The 16,309-nt window shown below is 35.9% G+C and overlaps 1 protein-coding gene across 1 annotated transcript in view; it reads left to right on the plus strand.

The window, feature by feature from the left end:
- The window catches only part of LOC150109149 (transient receptor potential cation channel subfamily A member 1 homolog), a 475,501-nt gene that overhangs the window by 314,383 nt on the left and 144,809 nt on the right, over positions 1-16,309 (plus strand). Inside the window, exon 17 of the mRNA XM_090411752.1 lies at positions 1,060-1,160. Coding sequence (XP_090267878.1) covers positions 1,060-1,160 — 101 coding nt within the window. The remainder of the gene's footprint in view (positions 1-1,059; positions 1,161-16,309) is intronic.

Consider the following 16,309-nt stretch of genomic DNA (forward strand, 5'->3'; position numbering starts at 1 on the left):
CGAGAGCTACGGGTTTTTTTTTGTTGTTGCTTTTTTTTTTTCTTTTTTTTTTTTATTTGCCTTTTCTACAGTTTTCATATATTTGGACTATAAAGTGGCTTGAATAAATTTATGCATAAAAGCTTTTTTTTTTATAATCTGTGAATGCTAGGTGCATTTCTAAGTTGGGCTCTCATTTCTTTTCTTTTTTTTCCCCATTAGTATTTTAAGGATCTCTCCCTCTCTCTCTCTCTTTGTGAGTTGTGTTTTAAGGTCAATACAGCTTTTCTCTTTTCTTAATTCATTTTGTTCTTCATTTACAACTTTCTGATAAGGAGCCATTCTGTTTTTCAGTATTTTTACATATATTTTTATAACTTAAGTTTAAAAAACTTATTCTTCTGTTATTTTAGCATATATTTGCTGAGTATTTTACCAGTGTCATATATTTATTTAACCAAAGATTTCATACAATGTATGAAATCTTTGGTTAAATCTAGTTCTTGCATATCTTATTACTTCTGCTGCAGTTTTATATTCTTTTGGTGATTTTTCATTTCTTTTATTGTTTCATGTCATTCTTCTAATGTTTGTTATTTGAGAATATGTCATGTTTTCTAAAATGGCTTCAGGTATTATCACATTTAACATCTGAAGCCTAAATGAAAAATAGTCTTTCTCCAATTTCAAAAATAAAAAATCAGAAAAGCAAATAGTACCAATAACAGAAGATATTTGTTAAATATATGTGATGGTCTTGATACAAGCTCATCACACGAATGTGTGCCCTAGCATATTGCTTCTTGATAAATAATTCTGTAAAGCCAAATAGTTTGCTTTCATTAACCGTTACAACTGCAGTTTTTAAAACAGTTACACACATGCACATATCAGAAGATAGTAATGTACATTGTAGTCACATTCATCATATACCTGGTTACCAAATACTGATCAAAGCACATATGGCTAGAAAACCAAATAACTGAACTAGCTATTAGGTAACATTATGTATTTTACTTGTGTGAGCAATTTCTGTTTTGTGCATATATATCACTAAAGTTTCTCTTCTTTTTGTTTTAGATAGATATATCTATGATGAGGAGGGATTTGTAAAGGAGGATACCAGTCTTTATACAGAAGATAAGGAAATTCTGAAACAAAATCATCCACTTATGTTGATGGTAAATGTTCTCAATGATTTGATTATCTTGATGGTTGTGCATTATTAAAATTTATCTTATTAAAATCTGTAATGTTGGTAACTGAAATGTAAGCTAACAGATTTTACGTATTTTATAGTTTTAGAATTTATGATTGCATTTCAGGCTTACTTATGGAATTAAGAATTATCAGTAAGGAAGGAGAAGTATTTCATAGAGCCTCCATAGCTCAGTCAGTATAGACGAAGTCCTTTAGTCAGAAAAACCTGGGTTCGATTCCCGTCAGTGACGTGGAAACCTGGTCTCTTTCGACTAAAGGTAAGTTAGCCAGTCTCATGCGGAGGTAGGGTTTTTAGAACAGGCCAACCGGCCCCATGAAAACACGTGGATTACAGCCATATGCCGGTCCAAAGCCCAGATAAAATGGAGGGGGGGGGGGAAGCAGTGGTGAACTACCCTGTAAAAATCTCACCTAGAATACTATGTGGGCAATACCTACAATGTCGGAAACGACTGAAAGGGAAAGTCAGATCAGAGTATTTCATAATAACTAGTAACAATTACTTAGAGGTACACTATTTTAGTAATATTGTAAGAATTATTATTGCCTCCTGAGAATTTTATAGATTTAAACGTAATTTTATATATATACAGGGTGTTCGGGATAAATTTGACAGTTTCGTAAGGAAAAAGAAAATCTTCTTTGTATCTATTAAATTTAATGAATTGACAAAAAAACATTACAGGCAGAGTTAATTACAATACTATCAACAAGATTTACTCAAAATAACCACCATTAGCATCGATCACAGCTTCAATTCTGCTTCGGAACCTCGAACAAGCTGATGCTACAGTCTCCCTGGGAAGGGCCGCAAAAACTGTTTTAATTTTATCCATTAACTGGGCTTTTGTATTACTGGAAGTGCGATTGGTGTCTTTTTCAACTGCGCCCCATACAAAATAATCCATGGGGTTAAGGTCTGGGGAGTTTGGAGGCCAAACATTTGGACTGGTGAAGTCGTAGAAATTTTCAGACAACCATTTTTGACTTTTCCCAGAGGTGTGGCAAGGGGCCGAATCCTGCTGCCATACATACGGCCTACCATTGGCTACCCTTGTTATCCAGGGCTTGACTACAGTTAGCAACTCCACGAACAAAGCCCGAATTCCAATGCCAGGGTTCTTCAACACCTGTTCCTGCAGATTTGCGAGGAATTCTGCTGTACGAACGCAATCAGATCGTCTGCTAGGGATCTTTCTTCTTGCTACATCCTCGTAGTCACCATTGCAAGTCTCTAGTTCATGCCTGATTGTTTTTACTGTATTCAGGGAGCATTGGGCAGCAGTCATAATATCCTTATTTTGATGGCGGGCACGAATCATCATGATACAAGTTATTCTCTTCCATGATTCAGGTGGGTTCCAGCTATCCATCCTTTCTGACATCTTGTATATGAATGAAGAAGGGTCCAAACTTTTAAATGAAGAGAAGTGTGTGTTAATACATGTAACTTACGGAAAAATATAATTAATTATAAATATGTCAAATTTATCCCGAACACCCTGTATATATATACCATGTTACTGTATGCTAATCATTGTATACTCTGCCAAATTAAGTACTTTAATTGCATGTTATTATCATGATGCTGATGTTCGTGTAGATTATGAAAAAAAAAAAGCAGTGACATATGCAGTCGATCCATGGATCTCTCTCCCTCCCTCCCTCCTATTCAAGAGTGTATGTATGCAAACTCAACACTGAAAGATGAGTACACTAAAATGTTAGATGACCTATCGATGCATATGTGTTATTTTTGCATGTATTGAATCCTTGTTACCAGTCAATAGTATATATAGTAAAACCCTGTTTTTACACTTTCCAGGGGACTGATGGAAAAAAAGTGTAAATAGCAGGAAATGTAAAAAACGTTTAAAAAAGGCTAAAAGATGACTTACTGCTAGTATGTGACTCTACATACTAGATTACAAAATTTAATAACTGAAAATAAATGAATTTACAATTACTTACATTTATCTATTTAAAAAAATCTTTAATTGTTGATTAGAGATTTGCTTTTTCTGCACTCTTATAAGTTCCACCTGCCTCTCCACAGTGTATAAGGCATTAAATGCCCCATTGTCTCCTGATGCACTTGCAATATACCACCTCAAAACAGAGATAGCTTTTACTAGTAGGGACGATAGGTTCTTGATCACAGTCTTCTTCAACCACTTCTTCTTCTTCTTCACCAAGGTGGTTGGAAAGGATGTCTTCTACACTTGGTACCATTAATGTGATCACACCAGCATCAAGTTGTTGGGCTCTGACATATCTTCTTCTTCCTCCTGTAGTTGTTTCTCCTCTTCCACAAATGTAACTCCTGCCTTCCGGAAACAGTTGGATATGGTTTCAAGAGTAACATGCAGCCATGCTTTGACCACATAATTCATGGCATCAAGGATTGATATGGTCATTTGTTTTGGGTCCATACCATTATCGTGCATAAACACATCTTTTTCAACAAGCATTTTTCTATATTTCCATTTAAATCTGTGGATGATGCCCAGATCTAATAGCTGAAGCTCACTTGTGCAGTTAGGGGGAAAGAACACTAATCTAATGTTTCTGAGCTGCAGATCTTCAGGGTGTGCAGGACATTGTCTAGCAGTAGTAGTATTTTGCAGTGATTTCCCCCCCCTCCCCATTTTAGCAACCAGAGCATGCATGTTGGATGTGAAGATGCTGCTGGCATCATACTTAGTAGGCAAATTTTTCACGTTCTTAAAACAACTTGGCTCTTTAAATTTACTAATTACCAGTGGAAGTAATTTTTCTGATCCATCAGCGTTGACCATAAGCAAAACAGTTACCCTCTGCTTGCTGGGTTTTCCACTGTGACACTTCTCTCCTTTAAAACACAATGTTTTACTTGGCAGAATGTTATAAAAGAGCCCAGTTTCATCAACATTGAAAATATTTTTCAGTTTGTAGTCCTGAATAAGTCTTTAGTTCATGTTTCCACTGGTTTACAGTTCCTCAACACTATTACTTTCTCCACACACTTGATTATACACAATATTGTGACTAGTCTTGAAATGATCAATCCATCCATTTGACGCAGTAAAACCATTAATCCCCAACCTTGCAGCAAATTCAAGGGCTTTTGCTCGGAGTATAGTACCATCGACTGGAATACTCGACACTCTCATAGAAACAAACCCACTCCACCACAAGTTTATTCAATTCATCGTATGTCGCTGTCCGGATATATTTTCATTTTTTTTTGACATAGTGCCAGATTGCTTCGCATTGAATTCAGTGCTTGACCTGTTTTTTACTATCGTTTTCAAAGACATGAGAGAGAGTCCAAGATCTTTTGCTAATTGTACACGTGTTCTGGCATGCCAATCTACACGTCGCAGAATTGCCATCTTTTTTTCTACCGAAATATATTTTCTGTCTTTTTTACTCCATGTTACCATCACCGCAACCTGAAAGCAACTGTCACACGCTAAATTACGTAGCAGAAATTCTGCAATATACCACATGCTTCTGAATTGCAACTACTAACACCAACACTACAAGCTAGTGAAGCGATATTTCACGAACTGTGGTTTATTCACTGATATCTAATATTCATGAGTAACATTTGTACTGTTACTTGGTAGAAGTGTGAATGTCATTTCACAATTTGTGTATGATCCTTGTTCACGATTTCAATACAGCACTGTGAATGTGAAATCACAGCATAACACGTTGCAGGTGCCACGAACTACCGACAGTTTAAAATTACTGATATGGAAACTTCATGGTACCAGTTCATACTGTGATTGAAAAATCACGGTATCGCTCATCACTACATCACTGCTGCAAGCATGCAAGTCACCGTGTTGGCGAAAACGAAACTACAGCCAAAAGCAACACCATCTGGGAACAGAAATGTGCAGATTTCCACAGAAATCGATTTGAATAAGAGGAAATCTATTCGAAAATCAGTGTTGCCACCCCAGAAAAAAGTCACAAATTATGGGAAATAACGTCCACATCAAGTTGTTAATGGTGGGAAAACAATATAGCGTAAGAATAGGCCTTAAAATGGGACCAACAGAAAATGACATAAATGGCAGGAAAAACATAAATTGCAGGAACGTAAAAATGGGGTTTTACTGTATTCAGTTTCTCTAATACAGAAATGTAAAAATGCCATAAAAAAAGTAGTAATAGCAAAGTATTAATTAGATAGTTGCATATATCTAATACAAAAATGTAATTACCATATGAGTCAGCCACTGAAGCATCATATATTTTTCCTATCGAATACGTGAAGGTAAGTAGATTTCAAAAAATTGAAGAACATTGGCAAACATCACCAAGAGAAGAAGAGAAGCCCAGTAATTGAACAAAAAAGTTAATTTAAAAAAGTTTACATGTTTACACCTGCATCACTTAGAAAAATAAAGCATCCTTTCCTTTAGAAAAATCTTTAGAAGTCTTAATTTAGTGTTTATTGCATTCCATGCCTTGATTTAATTCAAGTTTAGCTTTAGTTTTGGGTGTTTAGTAATACCTTGGAATTAGGTGAATTTTAGTATCTACTGCAGACTTTGAAATAGTAACTTCTTAAATAATGACTTTCCTAAACATTGGCTGTAGGTCATTCTTATCTTAAACTGTTCTCAGTTGACGTGTTTACTTGTTTTTACTGTGCTCAAGTTGCAATTCAGTCAGAGTGACAAAATTTGTCATTGTTACTAAGACATTTTCAGATCCTTACTGTTAACTAAATTGTACAGTTTATATACTTTGAATTATGCAGAATGATAAAAATCGTATGCTGCAACATAATGTATATTAATAATCTATGGTACTCACTGGCCCTTAAGATCCATGACCTGCTCAATTTGGCTTTCTTTGCCATAATTTTAGGATAAAAGCATAAATGTATATTCTGGCATTTCTCTATTGGCCACTTTTTACTGATTGTGTGAAGAAAAAACCATAATATGCTTCTGAGATTTCTGTGGATGGGAATGTGGCCTCAACTTTTTAAGTCTGGTATAAATTCCACATGCAGACTATTTCATTGTCAGATTTCCTTGAAATCTCTACTATTGTCACATACAGTATAGCATCTTCATCAGGAAAGTGAATTTAAAAAATAAAATAATTGAGTTTCACAAAAAAAAAAAAAAAAAAAAAAAAATTAAGCAAATTAATGAACCATAAACACAGAATATTTGAAAAAAGACTAACAATGGAGAGAGCACTTGCAACTCATGTTACATCATGATGAGAAGACTGTCCAAGATGTACCTGCATCAATATGAAAGATGACTAAACCTGATGTAGTATCATGCCTTTCTTCTCGTTGCATTTATGTGGATTTTTTAACATTCCTGATGACTCTTTGAATGAGGAAATTATAGGCATTGTAGACCATTTTTGTATGCTACCATAGTATTTGATGTTTTGTTTCTTTGGTGCTAATCCTGATTTGTATTTTATTTTTTCTCCATGTCCTTGATGTGCTCCAATGTACATATCTCTCCTGACAGTTCCATGTGTCCAACATAACAAATTCCCTGTGAACAAGTGATCTTCGCTCTTGGTTTTCGGAAGTGAAAGAGTTTGGAGTTCAAAGGAGATTTGAACTCTTAGAGAAATCAACTTTTATTTCTTATTGAGTCAATATCCTTGCTGTCTTGTCCATGAAAAGCGACATGTAAGGAGGGATACTGCTCTTCTGTATTATTGTTTTTTCTGTCTATGATAAAAAAAAAAAAAAAAAACTTTTTTTTTTATCATAGCTATTTTTGAAAGAATTAGAACTGAGGTATTTGATTTCTTGACTTCTCAAGATAACTAAAAAGGATCATTAAATTTCCTAACTTATTAAGAAAGAAAAAAAAACTTACATAAAATAAAAAATAAATAATTAATTAAATAATATATATATATGTACAATTAAAAAAGTTAGGAAAGATTAGCTGATTTAAAAAGTACTATCTCCTACAAAGGGGATAGACGTAGACCATCGGATCTGTTTAAGTTAAGAGAGTGAAGTAAAGTTTCACATGTTTCTTTATAAAGCTGTTCCATGAGAACCTACTTTTGTGAAGGACTCTTGTCTTGTTCCAATGAACTCTATGGCTAGTGTTGGTGGCATGCTCCGCAAGTTCAGACTGTTCAGGTTCAAGGTATTGAATATAAGACTTGTGTTCTTCTAGCTGATTAAAAGCAGATCTTCTTGTTTGCCCGAAATAAGATAACCCACAGGAGCAAGGAATCTGCTAGACATCTGGATGTGGAAACTTGTCCTTTGGAGAAGTGAGAAAGTTGGAAATTTTTCTGATGAAGCAAAAGGCAACAAAAATATTTAGTGATTTTAAAACTTTTGCTATGCATTCACTAATGCCTTGCACTTAAGGGATAGGAATCTGAGTTATTTCTTCTGTATTTGAAGAGGTAGAGATACCAAAACTGCTGAAAGAGCTCTTTTGATGAAAGAATTCTTATAACCATTAGATAAAAAAAAGTGGAAATAATAAGTTGCAATTCTTTCATCAATGGCCTGTATGAGTCTCCTTCAAACTGAGAAATGTAGGTTACCATCTGGTTGGCAAAGAATTACAAGATCTAAAAAGGCTAACTGCTTATTTACTTCTTCCTCTAGGGTAAATTAGATCCTTGGATGAAGTGCATTTAATTTTGAACAAAACTGTTGTAATTCATAAGAAGAGCCATTTCAGATTTCAAAAATGTTATCTATGTCTAGGTGAAATGTCAAAAATACATTGTTCAAAGTGCTCCATAAAGAAGTTGTCGATAGCAGGAGAAATAGGATTGCCCGTTGCTGTTCCTTCGATTTGTTGATTTAACTTGTTTTTAAAGGAAAAATTACCAGAATGTATTACAAAATCAAATATTTTAACAATGTCTGAAGGAAATTCTTGTTGTAGTAATTCAGTGCTGTCAGATAAAGGAACATTAGTAAATAATGAAATAACATCTAAACTAATCATAATATCCAAAGTGTTCAAATGAAGATCCGAAATTTCATTTTTGATATTCAAAGTATTTTTTATATAAGTAGCACTTTTTCTAGTTGAAGAAGTGAGTAAATTTGATAAAAATTTTGAAATTTTATAAGGGGAACAACCTGTATAATCCACGATTGGTCTTAACATCATACCTGGTTTATGAACTTTTGGAAGACCATACAATCTAGATGGATGACCAAAGAAGGTTTTAAGTTTTTTGCTTTTGCTCCTCATTCCATGTAGGTAGGTACATTATCTATAAGAGACACATTTTTGAAAATTATGGAGACAACTACCGTGTTTGAATAAAAACTTTAGTTTAATATAACTAAAATCTACATTCGATGTTTCGGCCTTTATGTCAAGGTCATCTTCTGGAGCATACAACTATACACAGACAACAAGCTACACTACAATCAAACTGGTTTGTTAAAGTTACTGACTAACTGCTACAACAATTGTTGGCCTGACCTCTGGTGGAACAAAAAAAAAAATTATACATCAACACTAGAGTCCTATTATTAGTGTTATCTGTTGGTTGTAGAAATACATTGGGTGCAACAACAAGTCTATATATCTATCTATATACATATATTAACATAATGATTATAAATGTACATTCCAGCCAGTTGGTATGGAATGGTTTCTAATACTAGCTGAAGATTGGCTAGAGTCCTGACTTATACTGGATCTTATATATTAGGTAGGCTGAATGTGTGCCATCCAGATCCTTGGAATCTTCATGCCATCTTTGCTGTTGATATTTGGGTGGTTTATCAGGATTTCACAGGCTTCCTTAAATTTCCTTTCATACCAGGTTTTTGTATGGTGTAGAGAGAGAGAGAGAGGGTGCGTTTCCATTTGATTTGGTGTAAGGTGTTGAGCACATGATCTGTGAGGCCTGCTTCACCATAATGGTTATATTTGATGTGTCTAATGTGTTCTTTCTTATGTATAGGAATTGTCCGTCCTGTTTCACCAATGTACGGTAAGTTACAGGTGCAGCGGATGCAATAGACTCCAGGATGTGCCAATGGGAGGAGAGGAGCTGAATATGGTTTTAAGTTTAGTGGGTGGCTTAAAGATGGCATTGAGGTTATAATGTTGTAGGATTCTGTTGATTTTTTCTGATTACCCTTTAATGTTTGGGATGGCTATGGTTTTATTGTAATCTAGATTCATTTTTGTTGTTGTTTTATGGAGTATTTTATTAATAGTATTTTTGTTATAGCCATTATTTATGAATGTGTCGCTGATGATTTTTAGTTCTTGTTTCAGGGCTTGCTGGTTAGAGCAAATTGTTGTAGTTCTGTTTTTAAGGGTGTTAATGACTCTATATTTTTGTGATGGGTGGTGGTATGAATTAGCATGTATGTATTGGCCTGTGTGTGTTGGTTTTCGGTAGACCGTAAAGGAGAGACTGCCTGAAGGAAGATGTGTGACTAGTGTGTCTAGGAACAGGAGTGAGTTTTGATTTTAGATTTCAATGGTAAATTGTATGCGTTTGTGTTGTTTGTTCAGATGGCTAAGGAATGTGTTTAGCATTTGTCGCCCGTGCGGCCAGATCGCAAACACGTCGTCAACGTATCTAAGCCAGACTGTTGGTCTTAACGGGGCGGAATCAAGAGCCCTTTACTCAAAGGTTTCCATGTAGAAGTTAGCAGTTGGGGGGGGGAGAGATAGTGGTGAGTCCATGGCTGTACCTTCTTTTTTGTAGGTAAAATTTGTTTTGCCACACGAACGAACTAACTGGACTGTAGTACTTGGGCAAAGAGGGCCGTAATGTCGAGTGGAAATCTGTTCTGTAGTAGAGAATTGTGTCATTGATGGGGGACATTTGTGAAAAGGGCAGAAACGTCAAAACTGACTAATAAGTCATCTTTGTCGAGTGTTATGTTTTTAATTTGTTTATAAAGTGTTGTGTGTTCTTTATGTAGAAGGGGGAATGACCTACCAACTCCTTGAGCATTGACACTAATTTCTTGGCTAGGTGGTAATTGGGACTGTCTATTCCTTCCACTATTGGTCGAAGGGGCACATTATGTTTGTGTATTTTCGGGACCCCATATATTCGGGGGGGGGGCATAGTGGGGTTTGAGTTTTTTAACCGTGTCCGGTGGCCAAGAAGTGATGGACTTGAGTAGTTGCTCTGTTTTATCCTGTTTGTTGGGTTATAATTTACCAGCTTATATGCGTTGTTATCGGCTACTAGTTGGTTCATCTGAAGTATGTATGTTGAGGATAAAGGCAATGGAAATCGGATAAAGGCAATGCCACTGTCATCCTCGACAGGTCAACATACATACTTCAGATGAACCAACTAGTAGCCGATAACAACACATATAAAATGGTAACCCAACAAAAAGGATAAAGGATAAAACAGAGAACCTACTCAAGTCCGTCACTTCTTGGCTACCAGACACGATTAAAAAACTCAAACCCCACTATCCCCACCCCCAGAATATATGGGGTTCCGAAAATACACAAACAAAATGTGTCCCTTTGACCAATCGTGGAAGGAATAGACAGTTCCAATTACCACTTAGCCAAGAAATTAGCGGCAACACTCAAGGAGTTGGTAGGTCATTTCCCCTCCTACAATAAAGAACACCCAACACTTTATAAACAAAATGAAAAACATAACACTCGACAAAGATGACTTATTAGTCAGTTTTGACGTTTCTGCTCTTTTCACAAATGTCCCCATCAATGACACAATTCTCCTACTACAGAACAAATTTCCGCCCAACATTACGGCCCTCTTTGCCCACGTGCTACAGTCCAGTTACTTTGTGTGGCAAAACAAATTTTACCTACAAAAAGAAGGTACAGCCATGGGCTCACCACTATTCCCCCACCCCCCTAATCGCTAACTTCTACATGGAAACCTTTGAGTAAAGGGCTCTTGATTCCGCCATGCTAAGACCAACAGTCTGGCTTAGATACGTTGATGACATGTTCGCGATCTGGCCGCACGGGCGACAAACACTAAACACATTCCTTAGCCACCTGAACAAACAACATGAACGCATACAATTTACCATCGAAATCAAAACTCGCTCCCGTTCCTAGACACACTAGTCACATGTCTTCCTCTTCCTTCAGGCAGTCTATCCTTCATGGTCTACCGAAAACCGACACACACACACACACACACACACACACACACACACACACACACACACACACACACACACACACACACACGGGTCAATAAATACATGTTAATTCATACCACCACCCATCACAAAAATATGGAGTCATTAACACCCTTAAAAACAGAGCTACAACAATTTGCTCTAACCAGCAAGCCCTGAAACAAGAACTAAAAATCATCAGCGACACATTCATAAATAATGGCTATAACAAAAATACTATTAATAAAATACTCCATAAAACAACAACAAAAATGAATCTAGATTACAATAAAACCATAGCCATCCCATACATTAAAGGGTTATCATAAAAAATCAACAGAATCCTACAACATTATAGCTGGTAAATTATATCCCTGCTTCACTATTGAAATATATTCAATGGTGAAGCAGGCCTCTCAGATCACGTGCTCAACACCTTATGCCAAATCAACTGGAAAAGCACCCTCTCTTTACACCATACAAAAACCTGGTATGAAAGGAAATTTAAGGAAGCCTGCGAAATCCTGATAAACCACCCAAATATCAACAGCAAAGATGGCATGAAGATTCCAAGGATCTGGATGGCACACATTCAGCCTACCTAATATATAAGATCCAGCATAAGTCAGGACTCTAGCCAATCTTCAGCTAGTATTAGAAACCATTCTATACCAACTGGCTGGAATGTACATTTATAATCATTATGTTAATATATGTATATAGATAGATACATAGACTTGTTGTTGTGCCCAATGTATTTCTACAACCAACAGATAACACTAATAATAGGACTCTAGCATTGATGTGTGTGTGTGTGTGTATATATATATATATATATATATTTTTTTTTTTTTTTTTTTTTTTCTCTCCAGAGGTCAGGCCAACAATTGTTGTAGCGGTTGGTCAGTAACTTTAACAAACCAGTTTGATTGTAGTGTAGCTTGTTGTCTGTGTATAGTTGTATGCTCCAGAAGATGACCTTTGACATAAAGGTCAAAACGTCGAATGTAGATTTTAGTTATATTAAACTAAAGTTTTTATTCCGACACAGTAGTTGTCTCCATAATTTTCAAAAATGTATTCGGATCACCATGTAAGCTTAAAATATAGGATATCTATAAGAGAATTAAGTCTTTTTCACTACTGGTAGAATACAATGTGAGGGGACTGTAAGTTGAATAGTCTCGGAGAATATGAGAGAAAAATGTCTCTTTTACTCTGAGACTATTCAACTTTCAGGCCCCTCACATCAGATTCTACTGGTAGTCATCGACTTCATACCTAAAAGTTTTTAATGCTTCTCGTGAGAAGTTAAAGCATAAGTTTGATTTACTGGTGAGCCCCTCTAGAACTAGTAATAATGGCTGTGATACGGATAGACTAGTTATCAATGTTTCCTGCCATCCATTAACAGACAATGAACATTTTATTTTATCAAAAGGACATAATTTCACCGTTGCTCCGAATAAGGTATCCCTGATGGATTTTTTTTTCATAGCATAGATAGAGGTATTCGATCCTTATTCCAAAAAACAGCTAACAGGATGCATTTTGAGTGTTCAAAAATTCTTTCTAATGCCATGCCTCCTCGTCCTAATCTCTCTTACTCTAGGAAATGTTTACATACGTGATAAATAATAAAACCAAAAGTTATCCTTTCTTATTTATTTGATCAAAATCAGCCTCCACTAAAAAAATAATGTAAGATCATCTGATATTGCTAAATAGCAGATATTCTACAGTTGGATGTATTTCTGATTTGCACAGAATTAATAATTATTCAGAAATAATGTCTGGAGTAAAAGAGAAACTAATTTCCTGGATACTGAGGAGGTAATGTTTATTCTATGTTTAGGCCAAGAAATATTGGAAGCTGGAAGTTTTTTCCCCACTTGGTTAGACTGTAATAAATTTAGTTTAATCTTTTATCCAAGTGTAAGCAAACAAAGTTTGTGCCTGAAGTATCTTCAGGACTGAGGCGACTCATAGTAAAGGTGGACCAAGCTCTCGTCACTCCTTGTCTTAGTATCTCCCATAATGCAAAGCACATCTCCTTGTTGACACGTATAATGCTATGCATTAAGGGAAGGGTCACTACCCAGACCAGTTTTGACCTTTATTGAGGTCTCGTCAGTGTGAGCCATACCGAGAGGTGGTGATACTAAGGTGGAAGAAATGGAGAAGTCATATTTACCTATACGAGTTGCCAAAAGGTGTCTCACCTTATTATTAAATTACTCTGGATGTAGAAAAAGTTGTTGGAAGTTTTTTCCCCACTTGGTTAGACTATAATAAATTTAGTTTACTCCTTTATCCAATGTAAGCAAAAAAAAAGTTTGCGCCTGAAGTATCTTCAGGACTGAGGCGACTCATAGTAAAGGTGGACCAAGCTCTCGTCACTCCTTGTCTTAGTATCTCCCATAATGCAAAGCACATCTCCTTGTGGACACGTATAATGCTATGCATTAAGGGAAGGGTCACTACCCAGACCAGTTTTGACCTTTATTGAGGTCTCGTCAGTGTGAGCCATACCGAGAGGTGGTGATACTAAGGTGGAAGAAATGGAGAAGTCATATTTACCTATACGAGTTGCCAAAAGGTGTCTCACCTTATTATTAAATTACTCTGGATGTAGAAAAAGTTGTTGGAAGTTTTTCCCCCACTTGGTTAGACTATAATAAATTTAGTTTACTCCTTTATCCAATGTAAGCAAAAAAAAGTTTGCGCCTGAAGTATCTTCAGGACTGAGGCAACTCGTGGTAAAGTTGGACCAAGCCTCATCACTCCTTGTCTTAGTATCTCCCTCTGGGTCTGCCTCCCACTGATGAGATCTCAATAAAGGTCAAAACTGGTCTGGGTAGTGGCCCTTCCCTTAATGTATAGCATTATACATGTCTGCAAGGAGATGTGCTTTGCATTATGGGAGATACTATGACAAGGAGTGATGAGAGCTTGGTCCACCTTTACCACGAGTTGCCTCAGTGCTGAAGATACTTCAGGCGCAAATTTTGTTTGCTTATACTTGGATAAAGGATTAAACTAAATTTATGATAGTCTAACCAAGCAGGAAAAAAACTCCAACTTCTTTCTCTAAATCCAGAGTAATTTAATAATAAGGTGAGACACCTTTTGGCAATTCGTGTAGGTAAATATGAATTCTCCATTGCTTCCACCTTGTTATCACCACCTCTGGGTCTGGCTCCCACTGACAAGACCTCAATAAAGGTCGAAACCGATTGGAAGCTTCATGATGAATGGCAATGCTGTCACCCAGGTTCTGGGTGGTTGTGGTGAAGGTGGGGGGGTAATGAATGGCAATGCTGTAGCCCATGAAGTTAACTGAGGCATGGCTGTTACACCTCAGATATGAGCAAATGAGTGGCTCTGGTCAGTGGTGGGGTGAGTTGCCACAGTGCAGAGCCAACCGGTTCTGAGGGGAACAACGCTGAGTTTTTGGAGTTTGACCTGTACTTGAACATTCAATAAAGGTAGAATCCAGTCTGCATAGTGGCCCTTCCCTTAATGCATAGCATTATACATGTCTGCAAGGAGATGTGTTTTGCATTATGGGAGATACTAAGACAAGGAGTGATGAGAGCTTGGTCCACCTTTACCACGAGTTGCCTCAGTCCTGAAGATACTTCAGGCGCAAACTTTGTTTGCTTACACTTAGATAAAGGATTAAATTAAATTTATTATTGGATGCTGGAGTTACTTGAAAAAAGTAATTTCATCTTGTCTGGAGATGCGAGTGTTATAAAAATTAAGACTGGAAGAAAAGACTACTTTTTTTATATATATAAGAAACGAGACAGAATGTCATTCTTCTGCTTAGCAAAAGAATATCATTAAGTTGCCTCTTGCATTGAAGATTATAAGAAAGAGCATTTTTATTATTCATTAGGACCATTTCCAGAAACATTAAACAGCAGCTATAATCCAGAACTAGCCACATATAAAAGTTACTGTTTTTCATTGATTAGACTACATGAGTTCCTTTTGTTGCGCAACCACCATCCAGCAATTTCTTACAACCTGAAAATAATCCATGTTACTTGATAACCAGTCACCCTTGATTGTCACATTGATTTACTTTTATACCTACATCATGCTTTTAAAAGTAATCGAAATAATTATTTTTCTCGGTATTAATAGGATGTGTTGTGTTATTTGTTGCTGGTCAAACTTGGACATATTTTTATCTTTCTATACTGTTTTATGGCTGCTTGCAATAAGCTACCAAATAATGCCAAGTTTTTATGATCTCATTATTTTCATCCCTAACTGGTGGGATACATATAAAACATACAATTAGACCTTGAACTTTCTTAACTTTTCTCTTATATATTTTCTTCAGTCTAATTTTTTTTTTAATTTAATAAAATAATTCGAATGATTTTTAAAAAATTAGGGAAGAAGTAGGTTATATTACAAAATGAATCCAGGAGAATCACACATTAGCTAGAGCTTGTTATATTTATAAGGCATTATTTACTGTGTTTTTTTAATACTCAAACTGATCTTTTTCATTTCCCACTCTTGATGCAGCATTATATATCTACCCATGTCCAAATCAATCCATTCCTATAATTTTGAAAAACTGAACTCTCTGCATTTTGTGTATTATTCTAAAGCAAGTCATATTAGAAATAACAGAAGATTTAGGCTTGTTGGATAATCTGACATCATTATTTCCACATTTAAGTTTCCACAGCTATTATAGTGATACATGTTTAAGTTTCTGGAATAAAAACTGTGTGGAATGGGGATGAAAATAAATAATTCACTAACTAAATTATTTATATGCTTATATTTTGGCAGCTCAAGTTAGCATTATCAAAGGCACATGCTTGGCAAAAAGTGAGAATGAAATTACCTCAACATCAAGGAACAGATCACGTGTATCAAGATTACAGTGGCACTATCCATTGGGATCTTTTGTAATTACTGCTGATGGGAGGATAGGATGATGCACCAAATTTGTGTATG

The sequence above is a fragment of the Typopeltis vanoorti genome, chromosome 2 (assembly GCF_054136105.1).
Source record: "Typopeltis vanoorti isolate ZY-2024b chromosome 2, IOZ_Tvanoo_1.0, whole genome shotgun sequence".
Classification (NCBI taxonomy): Eukaryota; Metazoa; Arthropoda; class Arachnida; order Uropygi; family Thelyphonidae; genus Typopeltis; species Typopeltis vanoorti.